This window comes from Trichomycterus rosablanca, chromosome 16 (genome assembly GCF_030014385.1).
Source record: "Trichomycterus rosablanca isolate fTriRos1 chromosome 16, fTriRos1.hap1, whole genome shotgun sequence".
In the NCBI taxonomy this organism is placed as follows: Eukaryota; Metazoa; Chordata; class Actinopteri; order Siluriformes; family Trichomycteridae; genus Trichomycterus; species Trichomycterus rosablanca.
Window position 1 is genome coordinate 21,267,320 of NC_086003.1, and position 20,299 is coordinate 21,287,618.

Here is a 20,299-nt window from a genome sequence, read left to right on the forward strand (position 1 = left end):
AGCAGCATTGCTGTGTCTTATCCACTCATACCAGCATAAAACACACTAACACACCACCACCATCTCAGTGTCACTGCAGTGCTGAGATTGATCCACCACCTAAATAATACCTGCTCTGTGGTGGTCCTGTGGGGGTCCTGACCATTGAAGAACAGGGTGAAAGCAGGCTAAAAAAGTATGCAGAGAAATAGATGGACTACAGTCAGTAATAGTAGACCTACAAAGTAAGTAAAGCTGAAAAAATGGACAGTGAGTGTAGAAACAAGGAGCTGGTTTTAATGTTATGGCTGATCAGTGTATATGATTCCAAGGTTTACACTGAACTCAAATTAAAAAGTACTGTCCACATACCTTTGCCAGACCAGAGCATTTAGGTTTACTAGTGAGATGGAATTCTTTAATACCCCCCAGAGTCCGCTATTAAACTTTGAAGCATCATAAACCTTCCAAATCGAATTTGTTCAGTATGGAAAGTTTGCTTTTCTAAATTAGGTCTAATAAGTCCATGGACTGCAGAAAATTGCAGCTTAAGTAAATCAAGGCAGATAAACTGTTATGCTAAATTGAATTACAAGTCATTCTGTTGAGAAATCTTATTTTATCCACAGAGCCCTAAGCACTGGAAATATCCAATATCAGACTTAGCCAAAAGCCAACAACTCCATACAGAGTACAGAGTATCGTGGTCCTCCTCACCTTTCACACTATAGCATTCTTTCTGCTGTAACTGGAAAGCCTTTCATAACAAAGCATCACAAGGTAGCACATATAACCCCATTACATACTGAATTCTGAATGTCATATCCTACCTGAATATGAGCTGTACATGTAGACAAATTTGGTCCACTTGTAATGTTCAACAAGGGCGATCAGGGCGTCCTGCAGCTGGGGCCGGAGCTGAATCACGAATTGATTGTTGGTGTCGATTGGGAAGCTGGGTGTAACGAAGCATACATGCAGAGCCCCGCAGAATGACATCAGCATGTTCATGGTCTTCTTATCATATAGACCAATAATGGCGTAGACTCCTTTAGAAAACTGGGAACAAACTGTGGAAGGCAAAATCAGAAAGTTAGGATGTTGTTAATCAAAATATAAATACACATGATGAGCAAGAAAAAAAGTGATACACACTATATGGCCAGTAGTATTTAGACACCTGACCATGAGCTTGTTGGACAACCCATTTTAAAAACATAAACTGATCAGCCATAACATTAAAACCACTTACTTGTTTCTACACTCACTGTCCATTTTATCAGCTCCACTTACCATATAGAAGCACTTTGTGGTTCTACAATTACTGACTGTAGTCTATCTATTTCTCTACATACATTTTTAACCTGCTTTCACCCTGTTCTTCAATGCTCAGGCCACCACAGAGCAGGTATTACTTAGATAGTGGATCATTCTCAGCACTGCAGTGACACTGACATGGTGGTGGTGTGTTGTGCTGGTATGAGTGGATCAGACACAGCAGCGTTGATGGAGTTTTTAAATACTGTGTCCACTCACTGTCCACTCTATTAGACACTCCTACCTAGTTGGTCCACCTTGAAGATGTAAAGTCAGAGATGATCACTCATCTATTGCTGCTGTTTGAGTTGGTCACCTTCTAGACCTTCATCAGTGGTCACAGGACGCTGCCCACGGGACAATGTTGGCTGGATATTTTTGGTTGGTGGACTATTCTCAGTACAGCAGCGGCAGTGAGGTGTTTAAAAACTCATCAGTGCTGCTGTGTCTTATCCACTCATACCAGCACAACACACACTAACACACCACCACCATGTCAGTGTCACTGCAGTGCTGAGAATGATCCACCACCCAAATAATACCTGCTCTGTGGTGGTCCTGTGGGGGTCCTGACCATTGAAGAACAGCATGAAAGGGGGCTAACAAAGCATGCAGATAAATAGATAGACTACAGTCAGTTATTTGTAGAACTACAAAGTGCTCCTATATGGTAAGTGGAGCTGATAAAATGGACAGTGAGTGTAGAAACAAGGAGGTGGTTTTAATGTTATGGCTGATCGGTGTATTTTTCTTTATAAATGAAATTAATTACACCTGTTAGCAATTGTTGTAGCTGGAACACATGAATTCTAAAATTAAAAGGTGTGTCCAAGTAGTATGTTTGTCCATATAGTGTATATGTAGCAATTATGTGATGCAATCATATCAACATGGATCAACAAGAATCTTTTATGATTACCCTCGTTCAACTGGAATTGGATGCATAACATACTGTATTGTAAAGTACCAGGCAATGAAATGTGGCAAAAGTGAGTAAAGGACCCTTAAACCACAGACCACAGTATATGTAGTGCATAAAAAGGTGGCATTTTCCATTATGATACTCCTTATGAAGTAGTACGCTATGAGACACCATTTCCAATTTTTGGTAGTTTCTGTTTTAGAGATTTATCTTGTGGAATAATTTTCTCACAAGGCTAGAATCACAAGTCATCCAAATATTCCATTAGTTCCATAATTTGTAGTGTTTTAAATGATTATAAAATTTATTTTGAATAAATATTTATATTTCTATGAATTATTGGTAGTAGACTGCTTTAATAATAGAGAAAGATCACATCAGGCCTGCAAGCCGCCTGTTAAACAGCCCTCCCGAAGAACCCTGTAATTACACTTCCAACAAAACCAGCAGCCAAAATCCATCTATACTGTAGATCTATTCTGCAACCCTAAAAACCATTCAATCCACCCTCGTCCTGATTTTACTAGATATGAGGTTACTCAGAAGAGATCCCAGCACAGTAACTCTCAATACACTATAAAGCCTTTGTTTGACTTCCTCAGGTTGACACAACACCGTCCATCATCCCCACCTTTATTACAATTACGAAGTTGAATTTTCACCTCGAGGCAAGCAAACTTTCAAACAACACCATCACAGCCCACTCTCCTAATGGAATTGCTCTACTCGCTGCAAGTCTCTGCTGTTTCCCTCTCCGCCTACTTTACTCAGCTTCGTTCACATACATCATTTGTACAAATCAGCCACATCCTTCCAAACTGAGCGCACGGATTAACAAATGTTCTGTCATTACTTTTAAGATAAATATCTCCTCGCAGGAGATAAAACAGCAGTGCATGACTGCACAAAGCCATTACTTCAATTATTCCAAGAGATAACAAATTTCACATTGATGGGATACCATTTTTTATCTTTATTTCTCTTCCATTTCGGATTAATAAACAGGAGCTGGAAAGCTCCAGTGCAGTGGTGCTTGAAACGATTTGCAAGGTGTGATGCTGGCAAGACTGTGAACATTCATGGGTGAATGTGCACTGTAGTGGGGGAGGATGGAAACAGCTTTTTAGCTAGAGGCAATCACGCCAATGCTGCGATGTTTGCAACAAGCAGGTCTGATTTTTAGCCATGCCTGTGGAGATTGTCAGAAGGTGCTTCATCTGTGTAATGCTACACCGATCAGCCATAACATTAAAACCACCTCCTTGTTTCTACACTCACTGTCCATTTGATCAGCTCCACTTACCATATAGGAGCACTTTGTAGTTCTACAATTACTGACTGTAGTCCATCTGTTTCTCTGCATGCTTTGTTAGCCCCCCTTCATGCTGTTCCTCAATGGTCAGGACTCTCCCAGGACCACTACAGAGTAAGTATTATTTGGGTGGTGGATCATTCTCAGCCTTGCAGTGACACTGACATGGTGGTGGTGTGTTAGTGTGTGTTGTGCTGGTATGAGTGGATAAGACACAGCAGCGCTGATGGAGTTTTTAAACACCTCACTGTCACTGCTGGACTGAGAATAGTCCACCAACCACAAATATATCCAGCCAACAGTGCCCCGTGGGCAGCATCCTGTGATCACTGATGAAGGTCTAGAAGATGACCAACTCAAACAGCAGTCTGGTATGACTGTCTAATAGAGTAGACAGTCATACCAGCACAACACACACTAACACACCACCACCATGTCAGTGTCACTGCAGTGCTGAGAATGATCCACCACCTAAATAATACCTGCTCTGTGGTGGCCCTGTGGGGGTGCTGACCATTAAAGAACAGGGTGAAAGCAGGATAAAAAGATATGTAGAGAAACAGATGGACTACAGTCAGTAATTGTAAACCTACAAAGTGCTTCTATATGGTAAGTGGAGCTGATAAAATGGACAGTGAGTGTAGAAACAAGGAGGTGGTTTTAATGTTATGGCTGATCAGTGTATCAACCCAGTAGGATAGATGAACAGCTAATATGTGTTTTCTGTGTGACGCGTAAAGACCAATCTACAGTATATTTAACAGAGTAGAAATAACTATAGTAATATGTGTCTGCAATCAGGTAGTACTGCACCCAACCAACATGAAAGGAAGGAATGTAATTATATGCACCTAGAACAGAAGTGTGCAGTTTAAATACACTTTTTATTTCTGTAAGTGTACTTATTCTGTGATTGATTAGAAGGTGACATGGGGTCTGTCTGAACTTCTCTACATAGACGGCATTTTACGTCATCCTACGCACATTTCAGAAGAAGGCTGTCTAAATTATTAGATGCCTTAAAATGCTGCCTACTGAGGTGCCTTATTCTGAGCGATATTCTGACTGAATAATGAGGGAGCATCTAATGCTTCCATAGCGGTGAAGGGAATCCCAGCATTCAGTGCGGCACAACATTTCTCACAAAAAAGATAAAAAGATTTTAAATTTAAATAAATTCTCATTGAGTTTTAAGTTGCATAAACCCAAATTTGAGGTTGGCAGTGACAACGTAACCGTTTTCGGTACACAGAGGGAGATGATAGTCTGCATACTTGGGTTGTGGCGCATAAGCCCATTGGTTTGAATGGCCTGAGGCTAAATCTGTTAGCATAATAAGCTAACACTGCGACAGTAGATGGCATAATTGCTCTCTAGGTAGTGCGTTTAAATAATCTGCCTTATAAGTTTGATGTCCTGTTAGAATCCTTTCTACTTAGGCACGTGTCTACATAGGCAATTGGCAGCAAGGTACTAAGTCCCACAGTACCTAACATGGTTCATGGTTGCCATGTTCCACTCGTGTCCACATGGGTTTCTTTTGGATTCTGAGGCTTCCTCCTTCCTCACATGCAGACTTGTAGGGGTGAACTGGTTACTCTAAATTGCCCTTGTGTGTGTGTGTGTGTGTGTGTGTGTGTGTGAAGGAGTGAATAAATGTGAGCTTCTAAAGTTTGAACTAAATATATATCCCATGCCCTAGTAAGACCTTATTTCCACCCACCTTTATGCCAACAGCCCTCACAAGAGTTTCAATCTCATTAAAGATAAAGTTTGGCCCTTTTAGACTATCACTGATGCCTCACCTGCTAGTCCGAGGGCAGAGTAGAAGTGTAACCAGCATATTATTAGAACTTAGAACAAAGGTGTGAATTTGACCAGTCTTTTCATAGTGTTAGCATGGTTATTTCTGTAAGAATGGGTACACGGCAAAACATTTTCATTTTCACAATGCATATATTAAACTAGAGGTTCATTATTCAGTGTAGATTATTTTAAAATTTAAAGCAACTTTGGGTTGTCTTGTAACTTAACTTGTTAAAACCAGTCACACTGATGATTTGCATCCTTTTTATTCTGCAAGCTCCATTTCTTGAAAAGTTGGGACATTTTGTAATATGCATTAAAAATAAGAATCTGTGATTTTTTAATTCTATCAAACTGTTACTTAAATGACATGTCTCTTTAAACAGCACTTTAAAAGCAGTCTCTGCACCTAATTAAGTAGCATTCGCTTCAGCTGGAGGGCTGAAGGCCTTTTATACACCGACCAGGCATAGCATTATGACCACTGACAAGCGAAGTGAATAACACTGATTATCTCTTCATCAAGGCACCTGTTAGTGGGTGGGATATATTAGGCAGCAAGTGAACATTTTATCCTCAAAGCTGATGTTAGAAGCCAAAAAAATGGGCAAGCGTAAGGATTTGAGCGAGTTTGACAAGGGCCAAATTGACTAGACGACTGAGTCAGAGCATCTCCAAAACTGCAGCTCTTGTGGGGTGTTAAACCGGTGACAGGGTCATGGGTGGCCAAGGCTCATTGATGCACATGGGGAGTGAAGGCTGGCCCGTGTGGTCCGATCCAACAGACGAGCTACTGTAGTTAAAATTGCTGAAGAAGTAAATGCTGGTTCTGATAGAAAGGTGTCAGAATACACAGTGTCAGTGCATCACAGTTTGCTGCATATGGGGCAGCAAAAGGGGACCAACACAATATTAGGATATGGTCATAATGTTATGCCTCGTCGGTGTATACTGCCTTTGTGTGTTTCAGCTTTTGATATTGTTTGTTTATTACTTCTGACTTCTGTCTGGTTTTTCCCATCGGTCCTTTTGAGCCTTTTTTCTTTATTTTCCCGTCTTTCCAGAGGTTTGTCATTTGCTGGTGGATTAAGTAGCTGACATTAGTGGTAACCCAGGTCTTCTTAATCTTTTTTTCCTTTTCTGTTTTGCATTGCAATTGCTGGGGGTTTTAGTTATTAAGCTTCTGTGGGGTTATTACATGGTTTGTCTGTATTTTTATGACTAATAACTACCACTTTGGGCTGTGGCTTATTATTTGGTTCATTTATGTTTCTCGTTATTTTTTTCCTTTTGGCACCTGATAAATTTAAGATATAATTTCTCCTTCCTTTAATGGGTCTCTAGCCACAGTATTATATTCTGCAATTAGGTTCATTTCTTTGTAACATCGCAGATGCAGGGCTACACATGGCACCACCTAGACCACAGAGTCTAAAATAATATATATTTACATAATCTTAAAGAAGTGAGTAAATGAACAAAGGAAAAAAGCTGATTAATCAAGTTGACTCTGGGTTAAAATAATATGCACAAATGCATATAAAACCGTCTTCAAGCTTTGTTATGGTCCCATCCCAGTTCCCTGACCTAAACCCCATTCACATAAGACATTTTTATGTCATCTTTATTTTTTAAAAATAGCAATTCTCCTGATGTCTGTACAGCACCAATGTGTCTAATACAGCTGCAAAACAGATTGCTCTGAGCTAAACCACCACATGATATCACTGAAAGACAAGAGGTCATTTAACCCCTGAGAGACTCACATCACAAGATAAACACGTCTGATCTATTTTTTTAACCACCAATCACTAACTGCCTGCCTCATTCCCCTGGGTCAGGTTTTTATTACCGCTGACCAATCAGATCAGGCGGGTGAGATCCTTGTCCTACACAATCAACAATGACACCCCCAAAGCCAAATATAATGTAAGAGCCAGACACCGCCTTTGCTCTGTGACAGGGCTTTAACTCACAATCTGGAAGAACTGAAGGCTCTTGCTAAAGGCTGTGCAGCTTATCTAAAAGTGGATAGAACAGATTTATAAACTACAGCTGAAGAGGGCTTGTAGGTTCCAGTGTACATATAGGGAACTTATTAGTTCAGAACCATTTTCTGTCTGCAATCTTTTATCATGTGGTAGATTCAGCTTGGCTGCAATAGTGGCAGCTTATCTACTGGTGGTGAAAAGAAATCTTAATTTGGCAAAGAAAACTAAGTACAATTTTAAATTAAATTAATGTCACAATAACATATATAGTGGATTCGTTAAGTATTCAAACTCCTTGACTATTCATATTTAATTTAAATGCTTACTTTTGCACATCTTGATTTGGACAGTTCAATTGTATCCCATTCAGTTTGTGAATTTTTAGAGATGTTCATTTGGGTTTAATCTGCGCTTTGGTTGGACCACTTAATGACATTTAGAAGCTTGCCTTAAAGCCAGTCCTCATATTACTTTTATGTTGAAAGTTGAACTGTCAGTCCAGTCTGAGTCTGTGTGTACTCTGTAGGAGGTTTTCTTTAAGAATGTTCCAGTATTTGACTGCATTCATCCCTCCCTCCCTTCCTATCTGTCTCTTTCATTCTACTTCTGAGATGTGCAGTGCCTGTTTTAGGCACTCCAAGCCGGCTGTCATACTCCTATTACTCAACAGTGGCTTCTGTCTAACCACTCTTCAATAAAGGCCTGATTTATGGGGTGCTATCCATCCATCAGGTTCTCCCATCTTTGGAGCTCTGTTCTAATGACTGTTAGGTTCCTTCTTACTTTTCTGACCATGCTCAATGTGGCCAGACAGCCAGTTTTAGATGGGTTAAACATTGTGCCAAGTTTTAAAATTATTAAGGCCTTTTGGGAACACTTCAAGGCAAGGCAAGTTTATTTGTATAGCACCTTTCATACACAGTGGCAATTCAAAGTGCTTTACATAAGGAAAAAACATTAATTAAAAGCATTAAAACATTCCTGAGATCAAGAATCTCAGAAAGACATCTTACAAACATTTAGTTACAATTAAGAGAGCATGAAATTCAAACAAAAGAGATACAAAATTAAGAACATGAAAAATTAAAAAGAAAATATTGTAAAATATACCCTACAATTTGGGAAATACGAAATTAAAACAAGAGAGATAAGCAATTAAAACATGAAAACTAAAAGAAAATATAGTAAAATATACACTACAATTTAGAATGTACTCTACTCTATAAAAAGAATTATTAGGAGCATGAAAAACTAAAAGAAATAGGGTAATAGCAAAAATGCTATTAATGCTTCAATCCTTTGATATTGTTTTATATCTTTACCCTGATCTATACCCTGCCACAGTTCGATTAAAGAGATTCACACACAGTTTCTAGGACTTCATGGCTTGCTTTTTGTCCCGAGAATGCAGTGTAAATTACGAGTCTCTATTGACCCAGGTGTGTGCCCCTACAAATGTCCAATCAATTCTAATTACTGTATGTGCATGTTTACTTTTGTGAACAAGAGAATTACTTTTAGATTAAATTTCTCCATACTACAAAAACAGGGGGTTTTTTTCACTATGGTGATTAAGTATTGATTGATGGGGTAAAATGGCACTTCAACTTCAAAATAAAACCCACAGCACAATAAAATGTGCAAAAATTAATAAAGTGAAAAGCAAAATTGTGTTGTATTTTTAGGTACACTTAAGTTATTTTATATACTTTTATTGCATATATCAACTTTAAATTAATATGTATATACAATTATATCATTATATAATTAACACAATTATCACTAAAATGATTGACGTAAAAAGCAAAGTTATGTTATAATATATTTTATATATACACAAAAAGTATTTAACCAATGTTGCTTTAGTTATTTCATCTACATTTATTGCATATATCAACTTTAAATTTATATGTATATAATTATATAATTATCACTAAAATTAATACAGTGAAAAGCAAAATTATATTATAATATATTTTATATGTTCACAAAAAGTATTTAATCAATGTTGCTTTAGTTATGTTATATATTTTAATTGCATATATCAACTTTAAATTTATATGTATAAACCGATCAGGCATAACATTATGACCACCTTCCAAATATTGTGTTGATCATCCTTTTGCTGCCAAAACAGCCCTGCAACTGTGATGCACTGTGTATTCTGACACCTTTCTATCAGAACCAGCATTAACTTCTTTAGCAGTTTGAGCTACAGTAGCTCGGGCCAGCCTTCGCTCCCCACGTGCATCAATGAGCCTTGGCCACCCATGACCCTGTCACCGGTTTACCACTGTTCCTTCCTTGGACCAGTTTTGACACAGTTTTGGAGATGCTCTGACCCAGTCGTCTAGCCATCAGGATAAAATGTTCACTTGCTGCCTAATATATCCCACCCACTAACAGGTGCCATGATGAAAAGATAATCAGTGTTATTCACTTCACCTGCCAGTGGTCATAATGTTATGCCTAGTCGGTGTATATTGTTTATTTGACTTTATAACTGCAAATATGAAATAAAAGTATGTATTCTTATGTATAAATATGAGTATGTTAAAAAATTGTGTTCTTGCTCGGGTCCAATTGATGACTTTATGTTTTTGGTTGTAGTCTTGTCTAGAAACGTCCAGATTTAATTTATTAGATTAGATAGCATTTTCTACCAATATGCCTCTATACATCACTCAGTTTGTGTTAGCATGTTTAATATACATTAAGTATACCATGTAAAAAGCTCCATGTTTAACCATGATCATGTTTAAAATTGTAAGTTATTATACTGATTTATAATACATGTGCTTGTGTATTGAGGAATCTGATAATGAATTATGATCAGTTAAATAACAATTCAGTTAAAAGCATGGCGGATATGCAATCAAGCAGTTATTCTGTAAATATTGCACAGAAGCTACATCTCTGATTAGAATAAGCTTGCAAACCAGCTTCGATGATGTATTATATTGATCTGTTCAAAAGAATCTTTAATCAAACATCTCTACCCCTCAAAAGAGCTGAGTAATCTGCACCGAGGACTCACAAAGAAAGGCCTGTTTGTTCTGTTCTCTGCTAGATGTAAGCTCAGTCAATAGGTCTTTGGAGCCTGGCTGATTGACATGCTGCAGACATTTGGCCTGGTTGTCTGTCAGGCTGATGAAGGGACTGATATTCATAAGGAAGAGTACCAAGGGGGCGTGATGAAATGAATACACTGAGCAGCCTGTCATAAGGTTTAACAACACAGCAGGTGCTTAGGTCTGTTTTACATAAAAGAGTCTTAAAAGAAAGTTTAAATCACTGTGGGCAGGGGAAGCGCAGGTCAAATGAAATAGAAATTTCTGTTGAAAGGTTGAATTTGGGTATCTGACAAAATGTACTCCTGCCATCTATACGGAATATCAATTATGTTTGTCAGGATAATAAAATTTTAGCTGTTACATCAACTAAATCAATTTGATTTTTTTATGCAAATGTATGGAAAATTAGGGAATTATAAATAAAAACATACACTATTTACTGTCATTGTAAAGTGAATTATTTTCATTTCTGTGTAAAATAGCATTCAGCTACTCAACAGTCTGGTGTAGCTGTTATCATTTATTTTGCTTCATAATGTGACATACATTTTGATGAAAGGCAAGTCTGGACTCCAGGCAGGCTAGTCTATCACCTGCACTCTCTTACTTCAAAACCACACTGTTGTAACATGTGCAGAATGTGGCTTGACATTGTCTTGTTCCTCAATCAGAACAGAATCAACCTTAAGCTCACTGGCAAGCGGTAAAACAGAGCAAATCTGTGCAGTGTGGGACACTTAAAAGCATAAGGAACTCCTTAGGAAACAATGGCACAGCCAAAGCAAAATGTCGCATTATGTGAATGCAAAACAGCCCTGACCCGTCGAGGCATGGAATCTGACAGCTTTCTATCAGAACCAGCATTAAGTTCTTCAGCAATTTGAACTACAGTAGCTCATCTGTTGGATCGGACCACATGGGCCAGCCTTCGCTCCCCATGTGCATCAATTGGCCTTGGCCACCCATGACCCTGTCGTCGATTTACCACTGTTCCTTCCTTGGACTTCTTTTGATAGATACTGACCACTGCAGACCGAGAACACCCCACAAGAGCTGCAGTTGTGGAGATGCTCTGACCCAGTCGTCTAGCCATCACAACTTGGTCCTTGTCAAACTCGCTCAAATCCTTACGCTTGCCCTTTTTTCCTACTTCTAACACATCAACTTTGAGGATAAAATGTTCACTTGCTGCCTAATATATCCCACCCACTTACAGGTGCCGTGATGAAGAGATAATCAGTGTTATTCACTTCACCTGTCAGTGGTCATAATGTTATGCCTGGTCGGTGTAAATACACTGAGCTATGATCCCAACTTCAAAAAACGACTTTGAGATTAATTGGAATGTCGATTGCCAGCCAGGCTCTTTTGTTCAACATCAGTGCCATTCAAAATCTCTTCATTTCTCCCAGAACAGTGGAGGTTACAAAAAAAGAGATCAGGTCCACATTCATGTCAATGGTTTTAAAATGGGATGTTCATGAACAAGCTGATGGTCAGACATCCACATATGGTATCTCTTACATAAACATAAATGAACTTTTGAATATGAGTTCTTCCTGAAAGGTCATATTTCAGGATGTGCACATTTTCTGATCGATGTTCAGGTTCCCGCTGCAAGTCAATATGGGTTCAAATGTCAAATCCATAGTGCTGGAATTGCCTTAGAAATATTTGTGGTTTACATTAAATTCATGTAAAGGCATACTGTAGTGTGTGGTATAATTTAATGTTCAGTGGGACTCACTAATAACTGTAATGATTACCAATATTGAGGATAAGGTCTCTAGAGGACTGCACACTAGGAAAAAAAAAAAAACAATATTCCACCATCACAGCATCTAACATTTTCCTGCTCCATCATTTAAAAACGTCGAAATCTTCTTGATATGGCACTTTTAATCAGTTCTCCACACAGCACCTGTCTTATTCCAGTTCAATAACACCCATCACCTGGCCTCATAAATGGATTTTTAAAAGCAGCACCTATCTCCTATACTCTACCAGGCATGATAGAAGTGCTCCACACATGTATGCACATGTATAAAGTTAGAAAAGTAATCACTTTGGCTATAATGTGATGAATAATAGATGAAGTAAATGTGACAGTAGCAGGATGCACTGAGAGATCAGTGCAGCTCCTGCGAGACGTTACCGTTAGTCTGAGTTTTCAAGCTGCCGTCGGAGCGTAGCCAAGCCGTGATCAGCTGAGGGAAATGTTTGGCAATGCGGCAAGGTTAATACATATATCAAACTTAACTTGATTTAATTTCTCTAACTCCTTATATTATTTAATAAATCAATTTGAATTTGCATGTGTAACAGGTTTCATATCACAGCACCGCTAGGACTGGAATCTGACAGTACTGTTGATATGAGACCAATTGCACATGAACACGTTAAAGCTTTTAAAAATAAATTTGAAGCACTTTTATAATAAAATGTTATATTGTACATACAATGTATTTCCTCTTGAGATTTTTATTTTTAATTTTACTTAAAAGCTTCACTGTATGCTCATTTTAAACACAGATTGGTGTAGAGACTCATCTAAAATATTGTAAAATGCTTAAACCAGAGATGTTCACAAGTCACAAAATATGAGTCCAAGTCGAGTCACGAGTCTTTAGGCTAGAGTCCGAGTCTAGTCATGAGTCTTTAGGCTAGAGTCACGAGTCTAGTCAAGAGTCTTTAGGCTAGAGTCACGAGTCTAGTCACGAGTCTTTAGTCTAGAGTCCGAGTCAAGTCATGAGTCTTTAGGCTAGAGTCCGAGTCAAGCCAAGAGTCTTTAGGCTAGAGTCCGAGTCTAGTCACGAGTCTTTAGTCTAGAGTCCGAGTCAAGTCATGAGTCTTTAGGCTAGAGTCCGAGTCAAGCCAAGAGTCTTTAGGCTAGAGTCCGAGTCAAGTCACGAGTCTTTAGGCTAGAGTCACAAGTCTAGTCACAAGTCTTTAGGCTAGAGTCACGAGTCTAGTCACGAGTCTTTAGTCTAGAGTCCGAGTCAAGTCATGAGTCTTTAGGCTAGAGTCCGAGTCAAGCCAAGAGTCTTTAGGCTAGAGTCCGAGTCAAGTCACGAGTCTTTAGGCTAGAGTCACGAGTCTAGTCACCAGTCTTTAAGCTAGAGTCACAAGTCAAGTCATGAGTCTTTAGGCTAGAGTCCGAGTCAAGCCAAGAGTCTTTAGGCTAGAGTCCGAGTCAAGTCACGAGTCTTTAGACTAGAGTCCGAGTCAAGTTATGAGTCTTTAGGCTAGAGTCTAGTCACGAGTTAATATAATCTACACAAAACATATATTGGAAATGTAGCGTAGAAATAAACAAATAATATGTAAGTTCAGATCAAAAACAACAACAGATTTCCTAGGTACCAGTAAAAAGCTTCAACTGATACGTTTTGTTTTCATTGCAAAACAAAAGCGCGCGATAAATCAGGCACAGCGGCCCAAATCCCAAACACAGCAAAAAATCCATAATACTGCTTACCTTAGCTTATATTCTTCCAGATGCTATTAAATTTATAACAGTGTGTCCCATTAGGAATATAATCTGTTATTTTGTAAATGTGCATATAATTAAAATCCAAACTTGTGAAGTAAAACACTAACTCACGTGTTTCACTGACACATCATCCGTGTGACACTGCAAACTAAATAAATACAAATAACAGCATTTCTTACTAAAAAATTTAAATCAGAAGGTCTGATTGGTTCAGAAAGCAGTTCTTCCAACCATTAGCGCCAATTCTGTGGGAGCGTTTCATTTACACCAGTTGTTCCAGTGAAGTGCACTACATAGGGTATTCCACCACTTTAAGTGAGAATCTAATCCAAAAAAGGGAGTAGGGAGCGACGCTTCATCACTATACCGGAAGCTGGCTGGAAAATTTAGCCATTGCGTGCATTGCGGGTTAAAACGGCTGGAGCGTTATCAGAGAGCAGAAAATGACACAATCAGAATGATCTCTGGCTTAAATCCTCATCAGTGTTTTGGTTTGTGATGAACATAAGAGTGGAATAATAATAATAATAATATTGTCATAGGCGCCCAGGTAGCGCAACAGGATATTCTGCTAGTACACCAGCAACAAGATTCTGAACTCCTGGGTTCGAAACTCGGCATTGCCACCGGTCGGCTGGGCACCATCTAGCGGGCATAATTGACAGTGCCTGCAGCAGACAAGGTTCTGCTAGGGCGGCATGACCGGACTATGTAGGTGGGATCTTAAAATGCTGTGTAAGGACCCTGATTAACGGATAGAGAGGGGCCTGTGAAGAGTGCATAAGTGAAAAAGGGTTCTGCCTGTGCACAGGTCGGAGGAGGCGTGAGCAGCAATATACCCACCTCGACTGCAATAAGGGATCCCACAGCAGCGAAAGACAAATTGACTAAGCTAAATTGGGAGAAAATGCATAAATAAAATTAAAAAAATAATAATAATATGCGCTTGGGTTGCATAGTGGTAAATTGCACTAGCCCACTACCGCTGGAATCCAGGCTCCGAGTCCGCAAAGGTACTACCGGCTGTATTACAGTGTACATACAGACATGATTGGCTATGTGTGTGTCTGTGTGTGTCTGTGTGTGTTTTGGGGAGGGAGGGGGTGGTTATATGGTGGCCGAAGCCCCGCAATGGATTGGTGCCCTATCACTGTCTTATCATGTTTATCACTGCCACTCTGACCTGGATAAAGCAGTAATAAAACATGACAATTAAATGATAAAGATCTAGCCATGAAACTATAAAATTAGACATAAATACCTTCCTAAAGTTTTTTTTCTGCTTAGTCCTGGGTATAATATACACAACATGTGACACTGAGCAAGAAATTGTAAAAAATAAATTAAAAAGTGTAAAAAATTAAATTAGTGAAATAGCTTTTATAAAAAAAAATCGCTAGTAAAGGGCAGTTGTAGCTTAGTGGTTAAGGTACTGGACTAGTAACCAAAAGGTTGCTGGTTCAAGCCCCACCACTGCCAGGTTGCCACTGCTGGGCCCTTGAGCAAGGCCCTTAACCTTCAGTTGCTTAGATTGTATACTGTCACAACTGTAAGTCGCTTTGGATAAAAGCGTCTGCTAAATGCCGAAAATGTAAAATGTAAATGTGAACTAGTTGGCTGTTGAATGACACTTTGGATGACGCTTTGATTGAATCAGTGATTGTCATACTTTTTAGACCAGGTAATTAAGTCAAAACCTCTGAGCACCATCTACAAGTGATCTTAGCGAAACTCACAAAGGTCTGTATGTGCTCTGAGCATTTATCATGCCAGTGAGAGAAAGAGATGAGCTTTTTAAGCATCATGGTCTTGATTCTTTCTACATGCTAGTTGGTTACTTGCCGTGCTGTCTGTGTCAAAAACAACACCAGATGTTACAGCTTATGTGTAATCTTCAACATTTAACTTTCTGCCATTTTCTCTGCAGTCCTGGCTTGATACTGTTGGATGATTTATGATAAATTAAAGCTATTTTTTGTCTTGGTAAAAGTGGTCTATCTTGGTGAAATAAGTCTTAAAAGTCTCAAGATAAAGGACAGAAATATTAAATCCAACACTGTGGTTTGGAGGGTAGCGTTGTCACCTGACAGCAAGAAGATCCTGGGTCCTTTCTGTGAGAAGTTTCATGTTCTCCCTGCATCTGTGTGGGTTTCTTCCGGGAGCTCCGGTTTCCTGGACCAGACAATGATTTTGACCCATTGCTCACATGACTGTGTTAATTAAAGCATGACTGCAGCCTAATTATGTGCTAATATTATATAAGCACTCCACATGCAAATGATGGTGTAAAATAAATGAATGTTCCAGGAAGCAAATCAGCTATCTGTAAGTGTGCTGCTCTTCCTCTCCTCTCAGTCTTTTGCTCTCCTCAGTCTTCTTTGCTGACAGATTATGATAATGTGCTTCTCCACTACGGAGCATTGTGACTAATACCCTTCATTTGCATCTGTTTGTCTATTTAATTTTTTTTGCTAGGGGGTTCAGGAAGGACCTCACTGACAAGCAAATCATGCCTATTACTGTAGCACAATCTGCACTGCTTGGCTGACATTTTCAGGGCAGGATTTGGCATTTTCTCAGTCTTAGGCGCTTACAGTGCATTCATAATAGACTAGAGCACCCATTTAATAAAGCGCTATTCCATTTGTACTTTGTTTAATGAGGTGAAATGAGTTTCTGAAAATCTTTTTATCATATATTTTTTACTAGCACAGTATTGTACAACCCCAAATCAGAAAAAGTTGGGACAGAATGGAAAAAGCAAATAATTAAAAAACATTTACTTCTTACTAGGGATGTAACGATACACTCTACCCACGATGCGATGCAATTCACGATACTGGGTTCACGACATGATTTTTTTTTAAACTGAAATTGAAGACAAATGATGACAGTTTCCTTTTATTATTTCTTTTAAAAAAAGAAAAGAAAATACTGTATTTGTGATTATCTTTTATTTATCTAAATAATGAATGCCCTTTTATTTCTGTGGTAGGTACAAACTATGCAAAACAATTTTAAATTAAGCCCAATTTGGCTGAAAAACCCCGAATTTGGCAACCAGGCGTATAGCGCCAGTGACGTCAACAAGGCGCGGTATATAGCGCCAGTGCCCTCTGCTGTTTAAAGTAAATATCGAATTCATGTTACATGTCAAATCGATTTGAATCATGGAATTTTTGAATCGGTTATTAAATGTACTGTGGTGAATATCTCAGGTTCATCCTATCTGCAATCAAATAAAAGTCAAAGTAAATGTAAGGAACACTGCATTTTTATTTTATTTGCATTTTCCATACTGTCCCAACTTTTTCTGATTTAAGGTTGTACATGGATTAATTATTTTTTAAAGCTATTTGGCATACTGTAGCTTTGGGATTATGACCCAGTAGCATCATGCCATTTGGTAAGTATTTTTATGCATTACTGTTTCTATGTACAGTGGTACCTCAAAATCTTTGCAACTCAACACCCTTTGTCGAGAAATTTGTACCCTTAAACTCATCGTTTACCTTAAACTCAACGTGTTCAGTTTTTTTTATTTTTTATGTATTTATTTAATTTCAAATTAACAATAACCAGCCGCTTTGTTCAGCGCTTGACTTGAGCAATGCAGTAAAACATCATTAAAGTGTGAATATGAGACGAATCTGCATTTGTGTGGAATGACCATCAGATTCAGTCTGAAAGCAGCACATGTATCTGTGTTTAGCTGGATTTTCCTCACTGTTTCACTTTTAAACTTGTGTTACAGTTTAGGGTTCTGAGAAATTGTAAGAACTTTGTTTACTTAAACCTAAGCTTCTAATCCACTACCTCAGACCTGTCTATGCACCTAGCCTTGTCATTGCACCTTTGTCTTTGTCTATGCACCTTGTCTAAGCACCTTATGTATGCACCTTTTTTTTAACCTCCCCCATCCCTTCTCCCCTATTGTCTTTGCACTATTGTCTTTCGTTGTCTGCACTGGAGATGTAGCCTGACAGTGTTTCGTTATATTGTACAACCCTGTATTGTATAATGACAATAAAGTTAAATTTAATTGAATTGAATCAGCTTTTATTTCAGTGTTTTATATTATATTTGTGTTATTTAACAGTGTATACATGTCAAAAACAACCCCATTATTTTACATTAGCCTAAAATATATGCAGTTCCACAGGACCATGGAACGCATTAACAGGTTTCCTATACATCCTTATGGGAAAAAATACCTTAAAACTCAATGCCTTTTAAACTCAACGCCACTCCAAGAACCAACTGACGTTGCGTTTCAAGGTACCACTGTATGTGAATAATTATTTCTGCACAGCAAAAAAACTCATTCATATTTTTTTCTTGCTCTACTCTTATGGAATGCACAAAGATGCCACCTTTTCCTTATTGTCAGGGTTCTTAAGGATAACGACCTAAAGACCCTCGGATGTGACCAATGGGAGTATTAATGATACAGTCTTACCCTTCTGAGTACTCTTCTGTGAAACCAGAAGCCTCAACCAACCAAAGCACAAAGAGCACAGAACCAAATGTTTAAATATTCAGCTCTAAAAAACACACTAACCTTGGTGAGTATGTCGTAGATCTTGTTTTTTATTAAGTCCTGATTCTGCACCATAAAACAAATTATTGGTAGATTAATGGACAGTCTTAAATTTCTATTTGACTGATCATAATGGATAATCTATTAAAAATCCAATAAATTACAGATTTTAAAGTACAGACACAGATTTCTACAAAATGGCTCTGGAGGCAAATCAATAGTACCTAAATGATGTGATTTTCCTTAAAACTGTCCTAAATATGTGTGTTAATTACCTCAGCTAAGGTAAATAAACCCTCTGCTAACCAAACTGCTAAGTATTCATACTGCTAATATTTATTTGACAAATGTGAACATAAACAAAGAAAAAAATTCCAATCAATTCCAATTTTGTGAAATGTATCAAGCAAATCCATCATTTCTATTCAAATGATCCTTTTCCCCCTTTTGCACCCTAATCTAATCATGCCTAATTGGAACTTATCTCTCACTCACTGCTGCTGCCACCCCCACCTCCAACCATGGGGGCAGAGGCTGTCATGCACCCCCTCTGACATGTGCACACATAATCACTTCTTTTTGCTTGCCGGGGCGGGTCTCAAAGAGCACAGAGCCGCACACTGGGGAGCTCAAGAGCTTGAGATCTCAGCACTGGAGGGCTAGCGCATTTTACCGCTGTGCCACCCAAGTGCCTATTCAAATAATGTGCATAAACTAGATGAAACCGACTTTTCACAGCATGATAAGAACGGTAAACTTTTTTAGACATAAAAAATAAAGCAGCCAGTAGCACTACTGCAATAAAAAAAGTGAAGCTAGTATATAAAAAAAATTGTATAATAATAATAATATTAGAATAAAAAAATATTAAAATAATAATAAAATAATTACAATAATAGTAATAATAATCATTTAAACATCAAACCTTGCATAACAAAACCATTTTATCCATCCCTCTCCACTGTCTACTCTAATAGTATGTGTCACAGTATGCACAACTTTATGTTTTCCAAAACACATTTAAAAATGTGCCAAATATGGCGCACAGGTGGCACAGCGGGATATTCCACTAGCACACCAGAGCCGAGATTCTGAACTCCTCGGTTCAAAACTCGGCGTTGCCACCGGTCGGCTGGGAGCCATCTGGCAGGCATAATTGGCAGGGCCTGCGGCAGATACAAATTGGCCACCGTATCTGCAGGGTAGGGGCCGGACTATGTGTGGGTGGGACCTTCATACGCCGTGTAAGGACCCTGATTGGCGGAAGAGACACCTGTGCAGAATGCAGGGGCGAGAAGAAGAAGCCTGTGCACGTATCGGAAGAGGCGTGTATAGCGACGTGCTCTCCTAGGATGCAATAGGGTATTCCTCAGCAGAGGAAGACAAAATTGAGTGCTCTAAATCGGTAGGATTTTTTATCAGCTCCACTTACCATATAGAAGCACTTTGTAGTTCTACAATTACTGACTGTAGTCCATCTGTTTCTCTACATACTTTTTAGCCTGCTTTCACCCTGTTCTTCAATGCTCAGGACCCCCACAGGACCACCACAGAGCAGGTATTATTTAGGTGGTGGATCATTCTCAGCACTGCAGTGACAATGACATGGTGGTGGTGTGTTAGTGTTTGTTGTGCTGGTATAAGTGGATCAGACACAGCAGCACTGCTGGAGTTTTTAAATATCGTGTCCACTCACTGTCCACTCTATTAGACACTCCTACCTAGTTGGTCCACCTTGTAGATGTAAAGTCAGAGACGATCGTTCATCTATTGCTGCTGTTTGAGTTGGTCATCTCCTAGACCTTCATCAGTGGTCACAAGACACTGCCCACGGGGTGCTGTTGGCTGGATATTTTTGGTTGGTG

At 38.8% G+C, this 20,299-nt stretch overlaps 1 protein-coding gene across 2 annotated transcripts in view; it reads right to left on the reverse strand.

Moving 5' to 3' along the window:
* gria1b (glutamate receptor, ionotropic, AMPA 1b) overlaps positions 1 to 20,299 on the reverse strand; it is a 118,448-nt gene that overhangs the window by 86,967 nt on the left and 11,182 nt on the right. For both annotated transcript variants that reach the window (XM_063012057.1, XM_063012058.1), the window contains exon 3: positions 810 to 1,049. In XM_063012057.1, the coding sequence (XP_062868127.1) occupies positions 810 to 1,049 (240 nt within the window). The remainder of the gene's footprint in view (positions 1 to 809; positions 1,050 to 20,299) is intronic.